At 53.4% G+C, this 23,612-nt stretch overlaps 1 protein-coding gene across 1 annotated transcript; it reads left to right on the top strand.

The window, feature by feature from the left end:
- The first annotated feature begins 1,025 nt into the window (after positions 1-1,025).
- MMEL1 (membrane metalloendopeptidase like 1) lies at positions 1,026-23,340 on the top strand. Its single transcript, XM_003793210.1, has 23 exons — positions 1,026-1,197; positions 8,462-8,539; positions 9,197-9,256; positions 10,233-10,394; positions 10,641-10,721; positions 12,058-12,153; positions 12,629-12,747; positions 13,317-13,382; positions 14,492-14,626; positions 14,780-14,869; positions 17,819-17,955; positions 18,118-18,211; positions 18,558-18,686; positions 19,100-19,198; positions 19,673-19,756; positions 20,159-20,262; positions 20,603-20,661; positions 21,093-21,212; positions 22,001-22,134; positions 22,223-22,288; positions 22,719-22,814; positions 23,043-23,119; positions 23,191-23,340. The coding sequence occupies exons 1-23, from the start codon at positions 1,044-1,046 to the stop codon at positions 23,288-23,290; spliced, it is 2,340 nt and encodes a 779-aa protein (XP_003793258.1). The 5' UTR covers positions 1,026-1,043; the 3' UTR covers positions 23,291-23,340.
- Positions 23,341-23,612: the final 272 nt, after the last annotated feature.

Below are 23,612 nucleotides of genomic sequence, written 5' to 3'. Positions count from 1 at the left end.
CATGCACACGGAGGCACACTGCACATGCATGCACATGGAAGCACACTGCACATGCAGCCACACGCATGCACACAGAAGCACACTGCACACGTAGCCACACAGATGCACACAGAAGTACACTGCACATGCAGCCACACACATGCACACGGAGGCACACTGCACATGCAGCCACACACATGCACATGGAGGCACACTGCACACACAGCCACCCATGCACACTCCCATTATACACATGCACATGGCCACATACTCTCACCTCTGTGCACACTGACGTGCACACTCTCACACATGACACATTCACATGCTCACACTTATACATGTGTGCATTCACATACAAACAGGAGCACACACAGCTCCTGGAGCCTTCAGAGTCCTTGTTTGCAGTCCTTCCTGCCCAGCTCCCTGTCCTGCCCACAGGAGCAGGGACTACACAGCTGCATACCAACCAAGTGGCTTCGGGGCTCAGCCTGGAGACTGACATGGTCACTATTTGTGTGGGTGCCAGTCATTTCTGTTTCCCCCTCTCCAGCTACTGGGCTCCAACAGGAAAGTGGGCAAGGTGCCTCAGCGGCCTCCCCAACAGTGTTCCTGACCCAGCACCTAGGCCCACAGCTCCAGGCTCCCTGGGCACCAGCACAGAGGCAGGCGCCACTGGGGGTGCCCCTGGACAGCACGGAAACTGAGCCTGGTGGGTCTAGCGCACAACCCCCAGAAGGGGGCCTGCTAGAGAGGGGGGCTTGGAGAGAGGTGAATCTCTGGAAGAGACTGTCACCACGCCTGGACAGCCAGGCCTTCTCCCAACACACGGGACCTCAAGGCACTCCAAGACTCCAGCAAGGGTAGTGTCCACAGCCCTGAGACCCAGGTGCCCAGCAGCAGGGTTGTGGGCCGGGAGAGAGGGACCGGGACTTGGAGTCTCTAAAGCACCCAGCGCCTGCTCCTAGTCAGCTCTGGCCCTTCCAGCCTGGGGCGGGTTTCGGGAGCTCCAGGACTCGCCTCTGCCCCGGGCGCTCAGCCCTGCGCTCTCCTATGCAGAGCTGTTGATGGGGAAGCTGGAAAGCCCAGTGGGGATGGCGGAGAGCGCGGGCAGGGCTGGCCAGAAGCGCCCAGGCTTCCTGGTGGGGATGCTGCTGATGCTGCTGTTGCTGCTGACCGGTGCCCTGGCGGCCCTGGGTGTCCTCTACGCCACCAGCAGAGGTGAGTGAGGGCCCCGCACCCAGACCGCGCCCGCTGCTGACGCCTCCCGAGTCGGCCCCGGTTCCTGCAGCCTGGTCACGCCGGCAGGAGGGTCTGCACTGGGCGCGGGGGCTCCCGCCCACGCTGCCCACTCACAGGGGCCGCCGGGGATGCTGACCTACAGGGACCGGCGTCCCCTTCCCGAAAGCTCTGCCCGGCCCCGGCGGGCGCGCAGCTGTTTCAGCGGTTCTGCCCGGTCCCTGCTCTTACCAGGCCCCCGCCCAGGCCCTCCGCCGGGCTGGGCTCACCTGGCCGCTGCCATCCTGTCCCGAGGACCTGCCAGGGTTCTCGTTCCCTGTGACCGTGAGCCTCGGTCACTGGGACCTGCCCTGGAAGGACGATAGGAGGAGGCAAGGCTGGGGTCCCACCGAAATGGAGGTGCAACCGGGCTGTCCCAGGAACACCTCCCCTACGCCCGCCCTCCCTCTGTCCCATAAGGCCAATGTGGAGGAGGCGGAACTACTCCCGGCTCAGGCTGGGGCCACTCAGACCAAGCCAACTTGGTCCACGTCCAGCTGCCCCTCCCCTGTCCCTGGGCACAGCCCTGGTCCCTCTGAGCCCTGGTGGGCGTGTGCACGTCGGAGCGCTCCCGCCGCGCGCAGCCCCTGCCGCAGAGGCTCTCACCTCGGGCCTGGCTCTCAGCAGCAGGCGCCACAGCCTCGGATGCCAGGACTTTCTCTCGCGGCTGGTTCTGTACTGCAGTGGGACCACCCCTCTGTCACAGGGCAAGGCTGCTTCTGGGGATGTGGCAGGCTACCCTGTCCGGGCTCGCCTGGGGTCTCCTGCCAGGATAGATGGGCACCGCCAATTGCGTGGGCTGTGGGCAGGAGGGTGGGAGAGGCTCAGTCATCCTGGGGAGACTCTGTTCGGGGCTGTCTGGGCATTAATCGCTTGGGTTTGAGGCTCTCAGTTAAGCAGGGCTGACCCCAACAAACCTTTAGCTGTGGGATATAAAGGGCCCTTTCTCCCTTCTGGGTAGCCCCAAAAGGCCTGAGCCCACCAGGCAGGAGAGACCCTCCCTGCCCAGCCTACCTCGTCGCCCTTGAGGTGCCTTGGACCCAGAGAAGTGTGTCTCATCCTCCCAGTACTCAGCTCTCCCGCTGCTGGACCCCTCCAGGACCACACCGTCCTGTGCTAGCTACCTCCCACAGCCAACCTCGGCCTCAGCCCTGACTGAGCTTGTAATGACTTTGTCATTACAAAAGTTTTGAGGTACACAAAAATCGAGAAATGTAAAATCTGTGTGGGGAAACAAAGCCCTCCCTGCAGCACCAATAAACTGAGCAAGTTGAAACTTGCGCAGGTGACTCAGAAAGGAAGCTGTCGGCCCCTCCTCACCCCGTGTTTCTTGGAAGTAAAATAGTGAACCATATACACAGCCTGTCTCAAAACTTTTGTAGTGACCCACATATGTGGGCTGCTTTTTGTTGTTGATTCTGAAGTATTTTCCCCTTTCCATGCTGATTTCTTTCCCATTGACTCAAGAGTTAAGACATTTTTTAAAATTTCCATATGTATGTGAGCTTTTAGTTACTTTGTTGTTGTTGTTGTTGTTATTGTTGCAGTTTTTGAGTTTGAAACCGCCACCTCCGGCATATGGGGCTGGTGCCAACTGCATTGTCATCGGGAACCAGGGTTGATCGCTTGGTATTTTCTGAGGGTTGCTTTAGAGATAATGCATGTCAATAAATAATCCACGTGTGTTTGTGGAGGGCACCCAGTCACTAACTGCTATAGGAAAATGTTATGTACATACCCATCAGATCAATCAGTCTTCTGTAGATTTGCTTTTTTTTTCTCTTGATCTTTCAATTATTAAAACGTATGTGTTAAAATCTGGCTCTAAAGAGTCATCTATCCCTTGTAGTTATGTCATCTTTAATTACCTACTCAAGGCTTTATTACTATGGTGAATACAAATTTACATATAAATTATAAAATTAGTTTCTTAAATGTAATAAACTTTTATATTTAGATACACATACAAAATTAATGTATCTTCTACTAAATATAAATACGTTGTGACCCTTCCTGTCTTAACAAGTCTTTCTGCTTTTCTGTTTTAAATTCTTTTTGTCTGGCATGAGTACCAGGCATTCATTAGCATTTGCTTAATGTATTTTTTCATTCTTTTTCTTTGAAACTTTGGTTCCTTTAGCTTTACATGTGTCACTTGCAATAGCGTATAGCTGGATTTGGGGTTTTGTCTGGGTTTTTTTGAGACAGAGCCCCAAGCTGTCGCCCTGGGTAGACTGTCATGGCATCACAGCTCATAGCAACCTCCAACTTGTGAGCTCAAGTGATTCTCCTGCCTCCGCCTCCCAAGTAGCTGGGACTACAGGCGCTGCCACAATGCCTGGCCATTTTTTGGTTGCATCCATCATTATTGTTTGGCAGCCAGGGCTGGATTCAAACCCGGCTTAGGTGTATGTGGCTGGCGCCTTAGCCACTTGAGCTACAGGCACCGAGCCTTGTCTGTCTTTTAACTGGAGGATTTTGTCTATTTGCAATCACTGAGATTGCTAAAATGTATGTTTTTTCCACTGAGTTTTGTGTGTGTGTGTGATTTTTATCCCTTCTTTTTTTTCTCATTTCTTCCTTTCTTAGGAGAGCTCTATTATTGTTCACTCCCTTTTTTCTCAGCTAGCTTGCAAGTTTTATAAAGAGAGTGCCAAAAATATATATACACATTTTAAGAAAGGAAGAAAACGTATTAAAATTGTAACACTCACATCATGTTTGACTTCTGCAATCACAAGAGATACGAGATAACAACATACAAGATAACAAACACTGTCAATATATATTGAGAATTACAAATTTAGTACAGTTTTTTTCCTTTCTTAAAATGTATACACATTTTTTTGGCACCCTCTGTATTTCTATTCTTTTAGTGGTTATCTTAGATTTTTTTGTTTTAATTATTATTTTAGGCCAGGCATGGTGGCTCACTCCTGTAATCCTAGCACTCTGTGAGGCCAAGGTGGGCATTCACCCCATAACAGGCTCCAAACTAAGTGGGCACAGGAATCTCGTACGGTAAGACCTCCAAATCTATACTGTCACCCACACGACAGGCCTTTCGTGTGAACAAACAAGTTGGGGAGGCACCTGATTTGAAATAGTCTATTAGCAGCAAACTCGTAGTTTTTGTTTATCTAGAAATAACTTTATTTAGTATTCATCCTTCAGTGATAATTTCATCAGTTAAACAAATCTGGGCTTAGTTATTTTCTGGAAATATCTTGAAGTCTTAGTTTCATTGTCTTCTGATTTCAGCTGCTGCTGTTCAGAAATCTACCAACTTAACTGTCATTCTTGTGTAGAATGGACCATCTTTCCCCTCTGAGTTGTCTTCCCTTTGTCATTGGTATTCTGAATTTTACTATGAGATGTCTGAATACAAAATGCTTTGAATTCATTCTGCTTTGAATTTGTTGCAATTCCTGAATCTGAGCTCTAATAACATTTATTAGTTTGGGGGAATTTTAGCGATTATTTTCTAGATATTCTGTCTCTCACATCATCTCTGTTCACCTCCTAAAATTCTGATTATATATTTACTCCATTTTCCTCACTCTTCCATGCCCTCATGTCTTTTCTACTATAGTTCCATCTCCTTGCTTTTTCCTGCATTCTGAGTAAATTCTTTAGAACTAATTCCAATTCACTAACTCTCCCTTCAGCTCTGTTATATCTGCTGTGTAACTCATCCACTGTGGGTTTGTTGTCAATGTTGTTTTTAAATCTCAACAACTGCATGTTTTTATTTCTAGAATTTATAATTGATCCTTTTTCAAACTGATTCCTTTTTAATGTTCCTTTTTTTCAATTCTTTAATTTTTTAAAGTATTTCAAACATATTTGCATGGTCAGGCACAGTGACTCATGCCTATAATTCCAGCACTCTAGGAGGCAAAGGCAGGTGGATTGCTTAAGCTCAGGAGTTTGAGACCAGCCAGAGCAAGAATGAGACCCCATCTCTAAAAATAGCTGGGTGTTGTGGCAGGCGCCTGTAGTCCCAGCTACTCAGGAGGCTGAGGAAGGAGGATCACTTGCGCCAAGAGTTTGAGGTTGCTGTGAGCTATGATGGCATGGCACTCTATCAAGGGTGACAATGTGAGACTCTGTCTCAAAAAAAAAAAAAAAAACATATTTACATTGTTTTCTTTAGCTGTTGATGCCTAAAAATACAACCCAAACTCAGTGGCCTAAAACAAAGGGTTATGGTGACGCATATCTGTAGTTTGACTGGAGTTAGGTCTGGCTCAGTTGAGGGTTCGGCTGTTCCATGCAAACTCCATGGACCAGCAAGCAAGTCTGGACATAATCCTCTCCTGGCAGGAACAGAAGTTCCAGAGTGGAAATGAAAACATACAAGGCCTCTTAAGACCTAGAACTGAAATGTTGTCATTCCCACCTTATTCTGTCAGCCAACACAAGTCACATGGAAATGCACAGTCAAAACATAGGGAGAATATCCCCTGCCTTTTACTGAGAACAGCTATGCAGTTATGTGGGTAAGGCGTGGTCACAGGAGTCAAGACATGTGGCCAGTGATGCCACCTTCACACATTCTCAGAAGATGATTCTAGAATCTGAAATCCTTGGAGTTCTAGTTTTGCTGTTTCTTGTCTCTCATTCATGGAAGAGTCTTCTTTTTGTAAACATGAATCTATATTTAGATGGGCATTGTCTGTAGGAATACTGCGTCACTGGGGCTGAGAAAGTTCCCTCTGGAGAATATGTGTGTTTCTCTCCACCAGGCACCTTGGGATACCACCAGCCTGGAACTTCTTTAAACTGATTCCTCAGCATGAAGTTCCCTTGGCCACCCAGTTGTGTAACTCACACCCTGCACCCACATGGCAACAGCCTGGGACTGTATGTTCTCGGGAGAGGATAGATTTTTTTCCACCCAACAAAGTCCTTCGGAGAAAGAGATAAAGAAAGAGGAGGGGAAGGGCAGGGAGAAGAGAAAGAGAGAGAGAGGAAACATAAATTACTTATTCAAATCAAGAAATTAGGAAAGCTTTAGGAAAACAAAACTTGCAGAGAAAATGTCCAAAAAATGCTTAAATGTTTAGAGCCCATTAAAATAAAAATAATTGGCATATTACAGAACTTGTGCAAGCAAGTATAAAGAACAGGTAATAGGGCATTTGGGTGACTCAGAGGTCACAAGGAAAGTGGCTCTTTTCTGGAATTATGAGGAAGATTTACTCTGCTTCTAGCTGATCACGTTTTAGCATGAGAGTTAAGACTTCACTCCTAGTCAGATTTGTGTCAAAAGGTGCTTGCTGTTTTGCTTCATCTCCTACTCAGAGGAATAATATTTTGAAAGACAATATGGAAGTGGAAGTAAAACCTGTCACCTGCTAGGGATGCGACCCTGGGTGTACTACCCACCTCCCCATCAGTTTTCTTGACAAAAATAAGTGGGAAAACTGAGGCTCACAGACTTCGTGTGATGATAACATGAGATGCTGTAAGTTAAAGGGTGATGTGGGGGAATACTACACCCACCTCATCTAATTCAGTTTTGGAAATGTTACCTCAAGAGCCCACTGCATCTTCAGGTAGCTCTTGAGCTGCTGTACCATCTGATAAATCCACCTGAGGACATTTCTTCCAATAAGAAGGTCATGGCAGCCTCTGTTGGGAACTCTGCAGAGGTAGGACATAAGGAGGAAGGAACACCCCTGCTTTGGTTTTAGAAATTTGCTCTGGATATGTCTGGCTAGACTGGAAACAAAGAAATTTAATGCATCATCTGGTGCTCCCATAACTCTTTATTCATTCTGTCTTCCCCTTCTGGGGCTCACCAAGCTTCCCACCAATCCGGGCTTCCTACAGGTTCTGAGTGAAGACATGTGGACGTTTGTGACAATGTGTGCCTGGTGGAGACACTCTCTCAGCTTTTGTCTCAAGGTCTCATTTCACTTTTGAAATATATTTTTGCTGGGTATAGAATTCTAAGCTAACAGTGACTGTATTTCTCTCATTCCATCATCATCTTTGGTCCATTTTTTGGGGTGAGAAGTCTGCTGCTGTTCTTATTGTTACCTGAGTGTAATTATAGTTTGACTGTGATGCTGCTAGATGTGGTTTTCTTTGTATTTACCTTGCTTGGGATAGAGTACACCTTCCGGAGTATATGTGTTAAGCCATTTAATGTTGTCCCTCAATGTTGTCCCTCAGGTCTCAGATCTTCTGTTCAGGTTTTAGAAAGCAATATTTTAAAATTTTAGAACAATTTTAGATTCAAAGAAGTATCACAAAGCTAGTACAGAGAGCTCCTACATACCCCACACCTGGTCTCCCCGATTATTAACATCTTGTATTAGCATGATACATTTGTCACAAGTAATGAACCAATATTGATATATTACTATTAACTAAATCCATACTTCATTCAGACTTCTCAGTTTTCCTTTTATCACCAACATGCACTCAGTGAAGGCCTCATGAGAAAAATTGGGCGCAGGTGCAGATGCTGTGACTGGGGTTCCAGAATCCTGATCTCTTGCACCAGCCCCCACACAGGTGCACATGGCTCCCAAGTGGTCTGCATGGCAGGTCTGTCCCCTCTCTGGCCTAGCTCTGGGGATGGAAGCAGCCATGGTTCTCTCCTATCCTGGAAAGGGCTGTCCCTTTCTGGAATTTGGTTTGTTCGTGTTTCTTTATATCCTCAGCTCTCTGGTGGGTTTCTGTAAGCCGTCGTGTTGTGGCTTCTCCAGTTTAATCGCCTTGTTAGGGTGACAGCTGTGGTTTATTTCAATCTTCTGCATCCTAATCAGAAGCAGAATCCCCTCCTGATCCTCCTGATCACCCCCAGCTGGAGGTCAAATGCCTTCTGAAGCAGCCCACTGTGTATGAGTCTGACCAGTGTTCAGGAACATCCTGGGGTGGAAGAGAATGTGGGGGGAGAAGATGGGGGATGGTCCCACCCCACATGCCACCTAAACCCTGGCAGATGGGAGCAGCCTGGGGTGGTGGGGGTAGAATTGGGACAGGGCTCCTCCTTCCACTCAGGCCAAGCACAGACATGGAGAGGAACACTGCGATAAGTGCTGCTGTCCCCTGGTGACCAGCCCTCACTATGGGGTGGTGGATGCTGCACCCCAGTACTGTAGGAAAATGCTGGTGCTGTCTCAGGCAGGGCTCCACGTTCCCCAGGGAACCAGCACTGGAGGTTGAAGCTGAGCACTGTGTTTCTCCCCAGGGAAGCAGCTGCCACCCCTGGCTAGCCCGCTGTGCTTCTCAAAGGAAGAGAAGATCATTGTAAAAAGAAAAGTCCGAGGTAGCCTTTGCCTTCCCAACCAAACACAGCCCTATCAGTCTCTGAGCCCTGAGTGGTAGGCTCAGAGACTGGGCCTTCTATGGGACAGAGGTCTCCACAGAGAGGCGGGGCCCTGCAGCCAGGGCAGGTTACACCACCTGCCCCTTGTGTGCCACAGGAGGGGCGTGGGGAAGAAAGGGCAGGGGCAGGGATGCTGACCATGAGCACTTGCTGGACATAGGATGATTGCTGGGCACTGTGAACAGCTCACCCCAGCCTCACAAGTGGCCACATTGGAAACAACCAGGTAGAGCAGGGGGAGGCACAGGCTAGGGGCAGGGCACGCAGAGAGGGGCAGCACAGCAGGCTGGGGCCAGAGTGCACAGAGCAGGCTGCCTGGAGGACCTGGCCTGGGCAGTAGGTGAGAGCTACTGGCAGAGGCAAAAAAACAGAATGTCCAGCTTTGGCCCTTGGAGGCAAGACAGCCGTGGGGTCAGTGAAGGTGGAGGGAGCAAAGGGCTCCCAGGCCATTGCAGGGTTAAGCCACCTGGGAGGACTTGGGCTAGACTGACTTTGGTGGCAGGGGTTGGAATTTGATGTCTGACCCCGCCCACCCCAGCTGGGGGCCCTGCCCACCCACCCAGTCTCTCCACATGTTTACACTACTCCTTTCCACAGCCATCCCAGAGACCCAGAAGAGGAAGGAAGTCTGCACCACGCCTGGCTGCGTAATGGCAGGTAAGCACCCTCCCACGTCCCTTCTACAGACCTGCCCAGGGGCTGGGGGCTTCTAGCAGATGCTGGCACAGGCCCTACCCAAGGCCAAGGGGACCAACCCCGAGACACAGCTGTGGTGCCAGGTAGGCTGAAGTGGCAGTGAGGTGAGGGGAACTCGTCTTCTACTCTGGTTTCATACCTACTGCCGCCTCAGAACCTGCCTCTGCAGTGATCGAGCTAAGGACCCCAGGGGCTTCTGTTTGCATTTACAGAAAGAAAGTTCAAATGAACAGACCCCCTGCTCTCTTTAAGTTTCCTCCCAGGAATTTGTCTTAAAATTGGAGCCCATATACTGCTATTTGAAGGTGACAAAAATGTGGAAATAGTGTGAAGGCACACTAGTGGAGAAACTCAGAAACATGGTTTTCCTGCCCAGCTTGGGGTCTAGGAAGCTCGTGGTCATGCTGCTGTGAGGTCCCCAGCCTCAGGGGTGGCATAGGAGGGAGGGTCCTGGCAGGGGTCCTGATGGAGAGTACAATGCAACCACCTCGCTGAGAGCATACAGCTGCAACCTCCTTTCCCTCCCTTGCACACTCTGAGTTCCTGGGTGCACAGCCATCTCCTCTTACAGAAAATAAAACACAATGGTGGGTAAGGGCCAGCCCTGTTCCCAGGGTCCAAGCTCACTGATGAGGAAGGGGCTACAGGGCAGGGTCACCAGCTAAGTACTTCCTGTGAGTTTCTGTCCAAGTCCCTGGAACTGGATTAGAAAGTGAGGCTCGGAGAAGCCATGCCTCAAGTCTATGTGGTTAGTAAGTGGGAGCCCCAACAGTTGCATCCAGGTTGGGTGACTCCCCCTGCTTCCAGCTTCACTGCAGCTCAGAGGGGGCGGTTAGCTCTTACTGGGAATAGTGACTGTCTCTTAGGCTGTCCCAGGCTTTGGAGCTGTCACATCCCCATCTCCCCTCTTCCTTCTTCATGCCCTGGGGACAAGCAGCCGCCAGGATCCTGCAGAATATGGACATGTCTCATGAACCGTGTAATGACTTCTACCAGTATGCCTGTGGAGGCTGGTTGCGGCGCCACGTGATCCCCGAGACCAACTCCCGATACAGCGTCTTTGACATCCTTCGAGACGAACTGGAGGTCGTCCTCAAAGGTGGAAGCAGCCACAGCCTCAGGGTGCAGTGGGGTGAGGCTGGTGCCTGCCCCACTCGAGGGTGGCAGTGTGGCCAGGAGCTAGGGATGGCCGGGCCACTCCGTCTGCATGGGTGTGGAGGGGAGGGGTGCTCCCAGGGGAGCCCAGCAACTGGGCTGAGTGCTGCCAGGGTGGGGGAACTCTGACCTGGACCCCTGCCCCCATGGCCACATCAGTCCTCTGTCCAACCTTCTCCTGTGCCCACAGCGGTGCTGGAGAATTCCACCGTCAAGGAACGGCCAGCTGTGGAGAAGGCCAAGATGCTGTACCGCTCCTGCATGAATGAGAGTGAGTGTGGGGCCCCAGGAAGGGCTGAGGCAGGGTGGCAGGGCCTGCCCCTGCCAGAGCCCACTTGAGCCCTAGAGCCCCATGGCACCCCCTCCCAGTCACTAGGTTCAGGCTTCCTGCTCATCACTTACTGCCCAGGGCCCTACGACCTTGCTGACACCCCACCCCAGCACAGACCACTTTGCATACAGCAGGAAGACAGTAGGGGCCTGCCTGTATGTGTTATGTGCATGTGTATGTGTGCATGTGTATGTGTGCATAGGTATGTGTGCATATGTGTGTACATGTGTTTGTGTGCATATGTATGTGTGTATGTGTGCACGCAAGTGTATGTGTGCATGTATGTGTGCATGTGTTTGCATGTGTATGTATGCATGTGTGTGTGCATATGTATGTGTGCATGCATGTGCATATGTATGTGTGCATAGGTATGTGTGTACATGTGTACATGCTGAGTGCCACTTGGTCTGCATGGGTGTGGAGGTTCTCTCTAGCAAGAGAACCCCAACTCACAGCCCACAGCAGCCAGGCTGGAACCCCACCCCATCCACAGTAAGCAGCCCAGATGTTAGTCAGCCATCCCTGTGATGCTGGCCTGCCTGTAACACTGGCCATCCTTATAGCGCTGGCCCCAGACAGCCAAGGCTTGGCTCATAACTGACAGCTGCCTGTCTAATTTTTGTCCCTCCTTCCAACCTAAGACTAAGCAAAAAGCTAAACACCCCCAAGACCATCCCAGAGGTGGCAGTGCTGGTGCAAACTTCCAACAGGGGCTCACTGGGGGCCTTCCCATTCCTACCAGGAAGCTCTGTCACTGCCATGCCTGCCATTGATCTACCAAATGCTGGTGACCCAATGAAGGTGCCTACTCCCTTGCTCCCACCTCCCTAGCTTGGCAAACCCTGAAGCCTCCACCACTCACATGGTGGTCTCCATTTATTTCTGTAGTAATCCTCTGCATTCCCACCTTCACTTAATTTGTGATAGAAGTTCTCCTAAGTTTCTTGTCAGAAGTTCTGTTGTATAGTCCATCTTAGTCTGCCTTGATGCTAGACATGAAGCCCCCCCACACCCAGGGGCCGTCCCCCCATTGGCCACAATTGCACATGTTAGGCTCACCTGCTGGCCCCCTCCGTTGTCCTGGGGGCTGCTGCACACGTATGCACAATACATACACATATATGCACAGATGAACAGCTTTCATGAACCCTCCAGGCCCCCTTTCATGCCACGTCCAGTCTCCTGTGCCATAGAGTTACCAAGGCACTAAGGCTGTGGCCAGAGAGGGCACATGAGCCCAGAAGTCTGAGGCAGTGACCACCATGTCCCTTGTCAGGTTTAATAGAGAAGCGAGACTCTCAGCCCCTGCTGAGCATCTTGGAGACGGTGGGAGGCTGGCCAGTGACCATGGACAAGTGGAATGAGACTCTAGGTAAGGCCAGGGCCTTGTGGCAGCCTCAAAGACAGATGGAGGCAGACGCTGGGCCTGGACCTTCTTGGGGGCCAAGAACTTCCAGGGAGCCCTTTGGCTGGCTGATCTTGGGGAGCCCCAAGAGACCCAACCCCACCAGGGCCAGCCTCAGGGACCCAGGAGCCTAGGCCTTGTGCTACGGAGCCAGCGCTGGCTGTGTTGGGCACCCCTGTGGGCTGGCCCTGGGCTCCCAGCTCTGATCTTGTCTCACCTGTCTGCACTCTGGCCCCCCCAACCCAGGACAGCAGTGGTTCACAGAACCAGTGCTCATGGCTCTGAAACAGCCCCTGCCCCCTGAACCCCCACAAAGAGCACATACTATCCTGGGCCGGGCGGGGTCCCCAGGCTTAGGAAACAGATTCGCTGTGTGACAAGAGGCCGGGCCGGGACTCCCAGGGCCCAGCCGGTCTCCCAGCCTGGGGCGCTGACTCCCCAGGCCTCAGGTGGGAGCTGGAGCGGCAGCTGGCGCTGATGAACACACAGTTCAACAGGCGCATCCTCATCGACCTCTTCGTCTGGAATGATGACCAGAACTCCAGCCGCCACATCATCTACGTACGAGCTGCGCCGGGGGGCCGGGGTAGGCCAGGTCCCCACTCCTGGCTGGGGGCTCTAGTGGCTCTCTTGGTGCGGTGGGGGATGGGCCAGGGCAGGGGCCATAAGGGGCAGAAGCCCTACAGTTGTGCCCAGAGCTGTGCTCCTGGCCCACATCCATGCCTGTGTGTGGGGACAGGCTGCTGCTGACAGGGTTTCTATTGGGCCTTCTGGCTTCCCCAGCTGCGTGGTGGGGCCTGTGTTCTGGTTAGTGAGGCCTGTGGCACCAGGGCAGGAAGCCTGGCCTCAGAGAGCCATCACCGGCTACAGGCTGGAGACCAAAGGCAACACTTAAGGAAAATGTGCATTGCACTCTGAGCGGGCAAAGGGCACCTCAAGGCCCCACGGTGGCCTGTATCCCCTGTATCCCCATCAGCCCTCCACCCCCACAACACTCAGCAGGGCCTGAGTCCCCATCCAGCACACACTCAGTGTCCCTTCTGGGGGTGGGGTTCCACGGGGTACAGTCTTGGAAGCCAGGATGTGGGGACCCCCAGTCCTTGCCCATGGTTACACCTCTGTGTTTCCAGATAGACCAGCCCACGCTGGGCATGCCGTCTCGGGATTACTACTTCAGCGGGGGCAACAACCAGAAGGTGAGTGGGGACTCAGGCACTGGTGCTGGGCCCAGCCCCTCCTGACATCTTAGGCCCACTTGAAGCCCCACTCTCCCCTCTACCCATGGCTGACATTGGGAGCACCCACATGGTCCATCATGGCACTGCAGGCTGGGGACACAGATGCCACCTGTCACTTAGCACCAACATAGGGGGCCTCCCCTCAACACCCTGAGCCAGGCCAGGGATAAACCCAGCCACAGCCCTGATGAGCAGACACTCAGCCTGTCAGCAGTGTAGAACCAGGGCAGCATCCAAGCCAGCTCCGGCCACAGGGAGTCTGTCAAGAGAGGAGGGGGCAAAGGAGCCAGGGAGTACATAGGGGGGACCTTGAGGCTACATCAGGGCTAGTGGGTGTGCAAAGGCTCTAGGTGTGAATGACCCATGGGTAAAAGTGATAGGGGCCACACTCTGAGGGAAGAAGGGCAGGTGTGGCCAGAGAAAGGAGTGGTATCCTGAGGCTGGAGCCTGGGAGAGCCAGGCTAGGGGCCTAACTCAGAGGAGGACTGAAGCCAGGGTCAGGGCAGGTAGCTCTGGGCCAAGACTGGCCAGGGCACTGGCTTGCTCAATGCCAAGCACTCGAAAGGAGGCAGCCCCTGAGGTTCCCACCCACGATGAGCCCCCCAGGATCAGGCATGAGGAAGGCAGTCCCATCCCCAAGATACACCCGTCTTTGGGGTCCAATTCTTGACCTCAAGCTGAGCAGAGCCTGGCTAGGGAGACCTAGGTTAGGCCTGGCACAACAGCCCCAACCTCTACCGAGCACCTGCTGCCAGACAGACCTTCCCACCTAGGTGTGGCTTTGTTTCTAGCAGCCCTGCAGGGTGGGTCTCCCACCTGTGTTGGCCGGGGACCTGGTGCTGCCTGGGTATAGCCTGGCATTCAGCTCCATGAAGAGTTCGGGAGCCTGGGCTGGATGTCCAAACAACCCCCCCTTCAGTGCCCCATGTGTCCTGAGCCTGCTGGCCAAGCTCAGCCAGAGGAGCACCCTGGGGGCTGCTCCATGTTCACCACCCCCACCCCTCAAAAAACTCCCCGGGGGCTGCCATGTGCGTGGCCGCCTGACTCCAGCCTGCGTCCTGGCCCAGGTACGGGAGGCCTACCTGCACTTCATGGTGGCAGTGGCCACGATGCTGCGCAAGGACATGAAACTCCCCAAGAACAGCCACCTGGTGCTCAAGGACATGGCCAAGGTGCTGGAGCTGGAGATGAACCTGGCCAACGTGAGGCGGGGCCTGGGGTGGGAGAGCAGGTCCCAGGGTGGGAGAGCGGGAAGGGCCCAGGGTGGGAGAACAGGGTGAGGTGGGAAAGCAGGGCCCGGGGTTCTGGGGCTGCGCCTGCCGCCTGCCCCCTGTGATCACAGGTCCTCGGTGCAGGCCACGGTGCCCCAGGAGGACAGGCATGATGTCACTGCCCTATACCACAAGATGGAACTGGCAGAGCTCCAGAACAGGTTTGGCCTGAAGGTGAGGCCCACAGGCCTGTCCAACAGGAGGCCCAGCCTGGGGCGGGCTCAGGACTCCACAGGGGACACGGGAGCAGGGGAATGCTAACAAGGCACCTGGCCTCTCATTCAAGTTCAGAAATACTCCCCATGGCAGAGCAGAGGGGCCATATATTTGCTCACCTAAACCACTGTGAGAAAGGTGGGCACCATTGCTATTCTCATCAGGACAGTGGGGCCAACAGAGTCACCCCTTCTGAAACATGCTATAGTTACCCTGGTTTTCTGAGCAGGACACCGAGGCCCAGATGGGCTGCTGAGTCCCACTTAGAGCCCAGCACGGCTCTGCCTCCCAGGTCTGCCTGACTCTGAAGGTGCTGGCTCCCCACAGCCAGACTCTCAGGCCCTTCATCCCCCAGGACACCCCTTACATTTTAGGACAGGGGCTAGAGAGAAACCTGGGATCCTACCCGGCAGCCCCACCTTCCCAGGAGGGGCCGGGGTGCAGCTCTGCCCATAGTTAGCCATAGAAGACATCCAAGCCAGAAGGCAGAAATTGTCACTGAATGTCTAGAGCAGTGGTTCTCAACCTTCCTGATGCTGCGGCCCTTTAATACAGTTCCCGTGGGTTGCAACACACAGGTTGAGAACTGCTGGCCATAGCTCTTGCCAGTGATAAGACAAGAGAGTTCTGGGAGAGTCCCCCACCTCCGCAAGTCTTGGCTGCTGAATGGCACCCAACTGCAGGGATGTGCAACAATTTATGCTCCACCCTAACTGTCTTTGGGCCTATCTTGAGAACTGTTGCAGTGCTCATGCGTGTGGTTGGTGGGCACAGGGGTGCACTACCGCTGGGTATGTGCCCAGGAAACTGCCAGGTCCTAGGACTGGGCATGCCTGGCTGTGACAGGTGCCCTCAACATTCTTCTTTCCCAAAGTGACTGCATGGACTTTCACTCACAGCACTGAGTGTGACACTCCCTCGCCAGCACTGGCCGTGTCTGGTTTCTGCCTCTTAGCCACTTTGGTGGGTGTGTACTGGGCTTCTTCTGGGTCCCATTTGTCCCCACAGGCTGAAGAGGTTGGTGCTGTTCCATTTTGCTTGGCTAGCAATTGCCCCTTCTGTGAAATGTCTGTCCAGTCCCTTGCCCATTTGTTCTGTCAGGCTGTCCGCCTCTTTCCTACTGGTTTCAGAGTTGTTTGTAGATGTTGGCTGTGCCTCTTTGGTGTGTACACACGTCCTCCCCACTGGGCAGCTGGCTTTTTTTTATTTGAAACGGTCTGATTAATTAACCATCTAACGACAAAACAATCTTTTCTTCATGGTCATTGTCCTTTGCGTTCCGTTTAAGAAGTCTTTGTCTACTCTCAACATCATTGAGTCACACGTGGTGAGACATGGCAAGGGTTCAATACTTTTTTGTGGATTTCAGGTTCCCCAGTCCTATTCATTGAGCAGATTGAGCCACTGGTCTGGGCACCATCTTTGTCACAAATCACGTGTCTTTGTGTGTGTGTACGGGTGCACCTGCTGAGGTGTCCCACTGGTCCTTATCAATCCACATGACATGCCTACTCTGTTACTAAATCTTGATGATATCTTTGTTCCTCAAGATTGTGTTGGCTATTCTTGGTTCTTTGCATTTTCATATAAAACTTAAATCACCTTTCCAATTTGTCACACACACACAAACCTACTGGGATTTGATGGGGGAGACTGCTTTGAATCTCCACATCCATCTGGGAAAGCCTTGCCATCTTTATAGTGTTGTCTTCCAAACTATGAACTTGATAAATGCTCCCATTTATGTATAATTTTCTTTAATCTCTCTCAACAAGTTTTATAGTTTTTGTGTGTGGTCTTTTGTAGTATAAGTAGTATCATTTTGTAAGTGTATCCTCTTATTCTTTTAATATACAGTAATACTAACTTTGCATACAGCAATGTTACATGTTCACTTACTAGTTCTCCTGGTTTATCTGTAGATTCTTTCAGATTTTATACACATAAAACCATGGCATCAGTGAAAAATAAGTTTTTATTTTTCTCTTTCGATCTGTATTGATATGACAGTCAGGATGAGGGACACCTGTTTCCTCCCTGAGGTCAGAAGAAGAGCTTGCATTTTACCATTAAATTTCACTTGCTCTGGAGTTTTTTGTTATTGCTGTTGTTGCTGCAGTTTCAAGGATTTCATTTACCAGATTATAGAACTTAATTTTTAGTTTTCTCATAGATGGCAGGTTTTATTAACTGCCTTTCCTGCAACTATTGAGATTATGTCATTTTCTTCCTTTATCTCATTACCATGTGAATGATACTGATTTTATTTTCAAATGTTACACCTTGAATAAATCTAATTTAGGTGTGGGATATCACCACTTTAAACAAGTAGGGCTGAATTCTATTTGCTAATCTTCTGCTTAGAATTTTTGTATCTATGACATAAATTATGCTGACTTGTTCTTTTCTTATCCTGGTTTTGGTGTTGAGGTCATTCTTGGCCTCAAAAATTAAACTGAAAAGCATTTTCTAATTTTCTCTTCTATGGAAAGTTTCATAAGATTGGCAGTTTATTTTCCTTAAACATCAGATAGACTCCATCAGGTAAAGCCGGATGAGCCTGGAAATTTCTTTGTGGGAATATTTCATATTAAAGTTCCAGTCTATTTTACTTATAGGAGTATTTGTGATTTCTATCTCTCCTTTTGTCATTTTTGCTAAGTTGTGTTTTTCTGGGAATTCCCCCATTATACTTAAATTTTCAAATATATTGGCCTGATGTCTTATACCCTGGCAGACCACTTGTAGCCTCTGTAGTAGAGTCACCACCTTTCCCCCAATTCTAATTATCTGCACCTTCTCTCTTAATCTTCGAATATTCCTCAGTAGGGGCTGGGTTTCCTAGATGCCTAGGAATTGTGTTTACCTCTGTTTGTTCCCCTTTCTCCCCACTCCCTCTTTCCCCAGGGATTTAACTGGACGCTCTTCATACAAACTGTGCTGTCCTCGGTTAAAATCAAGTTGCTGCCAAATGAGGAGGTGGTGGTCTACGGGGTCCCCTACCTGCAGAATCTTGAAAACATCATCGGTACATACACATCCAGGTGAGGCCTCCTCACCTTTGTCCCTGCTCTCGCCACTTTCCCATTAAGCATTTACCCTGAGGAGGGAGGGCCACGAGGGGGCAGCAGCCAGAACTCTCCAGATTAGAACCTGCTGTCCAAGGGCCCCAGGCCAACAGCCCCTCTCTTGCCTTGTGCCTCCAGGACCCTGCAGAACTACCTGGTCTGGCGCCTGGTGCTGGATCGCATTGGCAGCCTGAGCCAGAGGTTCAAGGACGCGCGAACGAGCTACCGCAAGGTGAGGGAGGTCCCGCAGAGGAGGCTCCCGCGCTGCCCAGAGCAGGGCCTGTTATTCCTCCCTTCAGCTTAGGATACCAGCCCTGTCCGTGCCATGGGGGTGGGCTCCTTGAGGGCAGAGTCCGCCCAGACAACCAGGTCAAGGCGACAAGGACCAGGCGGAGGAAGAACCCCAACTCCCTACCGTAAAGGCCCAGCTTGGGTCTGGGTGGGAGCCCTCCACCCAGGAGACCACCCTGTGCCCCGGGCACCCTGAGGCAGGGGGCGGGTGGGTGTGGTCAGAGCAGGCCCTGGAGAAGCAGGTGTTGCCGCATGAGGCGGGATGAGTGAACAGACTAACACGCCAGGCCCTGTACGGCACCACCAAGGAGGAGGCACGCTGGCGGGAGTGCGTCAGCTACGTCAATGGCAACATGGAGAGCGCCGTGGGCTCCCTCTACGTGAAGGAGGCGTTCCCTGGAGACAGCAAGAACATGGTGGGTAGCGAGCCCCTTGTGCCCCACCTGCCCTGGGGTAGCTCGCCGGGCACAGGCTTCGCGTGGACACTGGCTGCAGGCGGTGGGGAGCAGCCGCAGTATCCCCTGCACTGTGACTCCCATCCCAGGGAGCTCAGGGGTGCCCAGGGGTGCCAGATGAGGGGCCGGGGGAGCCCTCAGCCATCCAAAGGGCCCCACTCCCGGACGCTGCAGGGCCACCTGGTGAAGGTTCAGGCTGTACACGGGGAGTCCAGGGCAAGATCCAAGGCCCAAAGGGAAGAACCCCTATCCACTTCTTGTCCAGAGAGGCCCACAGCCAGGGGTACCCTGAGCTCGTCCCGGAAAGACCTCAAATGTTTGTCATCTGTCTTCCGGGAGAGACTGGGATGCCAGGGCCATGCCTGCTCTGCCAGGTCAGAACCCTCATTGACGAGGTGCGGACAGTGTTTGTGGAGACGCTGGATGAGCTGAACTGGATGGATGAGGAGTCCAAGAGGAAGGCCCAGGAGAAGGTGAGCCAGCCAGGCAGGGCCTGGGCAGCCAGGTGCATGGAGCCCCAAGCAGGAAAGGGCAGCCCCAGGACGGATTACATCACACCTGCTTGAGAGGTGTGAAGAGGTGGGTGGGGCAAGGGCAGAAACCAGAAGCCAAGGCCAGAAATCCTCTGTTGCCCCCAGGCACCAGCAGGGGTAGCCTAGGGAGCAGGAACCAGGACCTACTAGAAGCCCCTCTGGATCAGGGTGACAAACAGCAGCCAAGTGTAGCCTCTTGGCCCCTTGCTAGCCCCCCAGATCCCTGGCTGTCAGGATTTCAGGCTGAGCCTCTCCCCCTCCACATTCTGTCCCCATTAAACCTCTTCACAGCTGCCAGGCGGGGCTATGCCCAATCCCTCAGACCCTTACCCACAGAACAAGGAGAGTGGAGCCAGGGTGCTCAGGCCCAGCCCTCCCAGGAGAGCAGACACCCATGGGCCCTCTTCTCCTCAGGCCATTAATATCCGGGAGCAGATTGGCTACCCAGACTACATCTTGGAGGCGCAGAACAAGCACCTGGACGAGGAGTATTCCAATGTGCGCCCCACCTCACCCCTGGCTCAGCCCCATTTGTCCCTGACCTGTCCCCACACAGCCCCCTGTGGACAAGGGGCCCTTGATTACCTGGGAGGGCTGCTCTGTGCCAAGCACCAGCACCATACCCCTCCCAGTGGCTAACTCAGCCATCCTTGCCATGCCCTGGGCGGCTCCAGCATTACCTTCAATTTACAGATGGGAAACTGAGGGCTTAAGGGTCTACAGACATGCTCAGAGCCAGGGCTGCCCACTTCCCCCCACTCCACCTATACCCAGAGCTTGCTAGGCATATGCCAAGCTGCCTGGCAAGCCTTGAGATCTTCTCCCAGCCATCGTGACCTCTCCCATTGCCCCTCTCTGGACCCAGCCCAAGTGCTGCCAATGACTGCCCCTGTCCTGTAGCTGAACTTCTCAGAGGACCTGTACTTTGAGAATGGTCTGCAGAACCTCAGGGCAGGTGCCCAACGGAGCCTAAAGAAGCTTCGAGAAAAGGTGGACCAGAATCTGTGAGTGGCCTAGCTGGTGTGGTATGTAGGGCCCCAGGGTGTGGACAGCTCAACATGCAGGGGCTACCTGCTGGGCAGGGGTATCTGGATGCTTGGCCAAGGCCAGCTGTTAGCCTTCTCTCAGAGTGTCCATGCACCCTTTGCTCTCAGGGGCCTGAGCTGCCCCTCCTTAGGGCCCCCAGAGAGGAACCTGATCTTGGGATTGGTCTGAGACATTGCTTTGGGCATGGCCACTGACATGGGCCTCCTTGGGGTGGGCTCTGGTCAGTTGGGGCAGGGAGGACCCAGAGAGAGGGTCCCAGGAAATGTGGGCTGCAAGTGATAGACCGGTTTATCACAGATGGATCATCGGGGCTGCAGTGGTTAATGCCTTCTACTCCCCAAACCGAAACCAGATTGGTACGTTCACCCCTCCTTCCTACCTGCGCCCATGCCCTTCAGTGCCAGAGGAAGGGGCAACTTGCAGACTCCTGCCTTTTCCTGGGACCGCCCCAGCCTGTACTCGTCCACCTCACCCCTTGTTTCCCCCAGGAAAGGTTCACTCCGGTACTATGAGCAGGTCAGGAGGGGGTTGGGAGACAGCAAAGACCCTTTTCCTAAAGGCAGGACAGTATGCTGGAAAGAAGCTGGGTGTGCCTCCAGGGTCTGCTATGCACTGACCCCGCCCTCCTGGCCTTGGAGCCTCAGTCTCATCTGTAAACTGGGGGCCTGACCTCTATCTCCCAGGCTGTGGGGTTTAGTGGCAGGAGCCCTAGAGGTGCTCACCCCCAACTTGGCATGCAGGAGATGTGCCCACTCACAGCTTAATCTTCATCCCCCTTTGGGGACAGTGTTCCCTGCCGGGATCCTCCAGCCCCCCTTCTTCAGCAAGGATCAGCCACAGGCCTTGAACTTTGGGGGCATCGGGATGGTGATTGGACACGAGATCACACATGGCTTTGATGACAATGGTGAGGGGGCCACATAGAGCGGCAGTGGGCAGGGGCCCATCCACTCAACCCCTTTGTGGTTTAAGTGGAGAGCTGAGGCCAAGGCCCCAGGGAGCTGTGGGGACAGGCAGGTCTAAATGCCAGGCTTGGGTGCTGTCCTGGACACCTGCTCCAGACATAGAGGGGTGGATACAAGGGCTGTACTGTGATCTGACTGCCTGGTGACTAGTCACTTACCCCTGCCTTGACCTGTGAAACAAGGTCAGTGCCATTGCCCAGCATTCCTATTAAGCTTAAGGTGCTGACCTGGTCCAACCCCAGCCCTGGATCTTTTCCAGAATAGCCAGCCAGCATCCCCTGGATCTTTTCCAGAATAGCCAGCCCAGGGATGTGCTGACCCCACATGCCAGTCTCCAACACCAAGAGGGGCCATCCTGCCACCAGGCATAGGGGCCCTGTGTCTCAGTCATCAAGACCTTCCCTGGGTAGCCACATGTCCTCAGAGGCCATGTGAGCCCCCCACCTAGGGTTTAGAGACTATAGATGTCACAGGAGTCCTTAAACTGGTGCCTTTGAGACCCCAGGGCACAAGACCCCAGGTCTTAAATAGAGGCATGGAAAACCACTGAAGCCCACCTTCTATAGGTGCTGAGTACCTCAAGCACAGTCCCTGCTCCAGACTGTGAGCTCTTGCTTCTGGGTGCTAGAGGAGAGGTGGGAGAGGATGGATGCTGGGCTACCATCTGCCATGTGCTGGAGGGCCTGGGGTGCAGGGGCAGGTGGGCAGCCTCACTCCTGCCCTTTCCCAGGCCGGAACTTTGACAAGAATGGCAACATGATGGATTGGTGGAGTAACTTCTCCACCCACCACTTCCGAGAGCAGTCGGAGTGCATGATCTACCAGTATGGCAACTACTCCTGGGACCTGGCAGACCATCAAAATGTGAGCATGCAGTGGGTACCATGGCTGCCCTGGGGGTTCACAGCCTCGGCCCAGGCTGCCCTGCTCCCCTCCTGTCTCCTGTGCACAGGTGAATGGACTCAGCACCCTCGGGGAAAACATTGCTGACAATGGAGGGGTGAGACAGGCCTACAAGGTGGGTCCAAGGAGGGCCCCAGGGAAATGTGGGGAGCACCCCACCCAAGGCTGTGTCCTGGGAACCTTCTCCCTCCAAGTGGGTGGGCAGCAGTGGGAGAGCACCTCTGCCTAGCTGTGCCCACCCTAGCTTGCTGCCTCCAGGTGAAACTGAGACTTCCTTTGCACACTCACTGCACATATGGCCACAAATACTAGGCATCAGGAGCTCATTCTGGGGTGCTGTGTGCTAGGTTGCCGGCAAGGGATCCCCACAGAGCCCTCCAATGTAGGTGTTCAGAGAGCCCGAGAAATTAAGGTGGTGAGCACTCGAGTAAGAGTGCACCAAGGGGCCCCAAGTTGCAGGAGCAGGACCCCCACTGTAGGGACAGCTGAGGACTCTGGAGCCCTGGCAGAGCAGGCCTGGGCCCAGCTCCTGCTCGGTGCCACAGGCATACCTGAAGTGGATGGCCAGAAGTGGCAAGGACCAGCAGCTGCCTGGACTGAATCTGACCAATGACCAGCTCTTCTTCATCAACTATGCCCAGGTAGCAGCCACAGTGCTCAGCCCCACCCACCACCATCAACACCTCCAGAAGGCTCATACTGGTTTTGGGGGCCCCTGGAGCCATGAAGGGCAGCCCTGCAGACCCCAGCCACAGGAAGGCTTCCTGGAGGAGGAAGATGGGGCCAAAAGGGGGAGGAGCAGTGAGAGCTGGGAATGCAGATGTGGGCAGAGGGGAGGCACCCCCTCCACTGTCCCTCACCTCCCACAGGTGTGGTGTGGGTCCTACCGGCCAGAGTTTGCCCTCCAGTCCATCAAGACTGATGTGCACAGCCCCCTGAAGTATAGGCAAGTACGCCCACCCCCACACCCTGTGGCCCCACACCCACCCTGGGTCTCACCACCCCACCTGTTGGCAGGGTGCTGGGCTCACTGCAGAACCTGGCCGCCTTCTCGCAAGCCTTCCAGTGCACCCCTGGCAGCCCCATGCACCCCCAAGGGCGATGCCGCATCTGGTAGCCAAGGATGAGCCGCGCTGTGCGGCCCTTGCCCACCCGCCGCCCGGAGGCGCCCACGGGGAGACAGTGCCACGGGGACCCATGAGCGTCCTGCGCCCGGCCTGGAGCACAACCACCGCCCGACTCCGGGGGTTGGTGATGTCCAGCGCGGCGCCCCTCTGCGCCCACTGCGGCGGGGTTTGTGCCCCCATCGCAGCCCAGTAGTCGCGATCAGCTGTCTTCCACCCACTCTCCAAAGCACTGCTCTTAAATGCCCAGAGCTTCTGACGTGAACTAAGTAAACGCTTCAAAGAAGTGGGGTGCCTTGTCTATGGGGGGGTCCT

The sequence above is a fragment of the Otolemur garnettii genome, unplaced genomic scaffold, assembly GCF_000181295.1.
Source record: "Otolemur garnettii isolate 467f Iridium unplaced genomic scaffold, OtoGar3 scaffold00067, whole genome shotgun sequence".
NCBI classification, from domain to species: domain Eukaryota; kingdom Metazoa; phylum Chordata; class Mammalia; order Primates; family Galagidae; genus Otolemur; species Otolemur garnettii.
The sequence above is the reverse complement of the archived record's forward strand: the minus strand, read 5'-3'. Positions and strand labels throughout refer to the sequence as shown.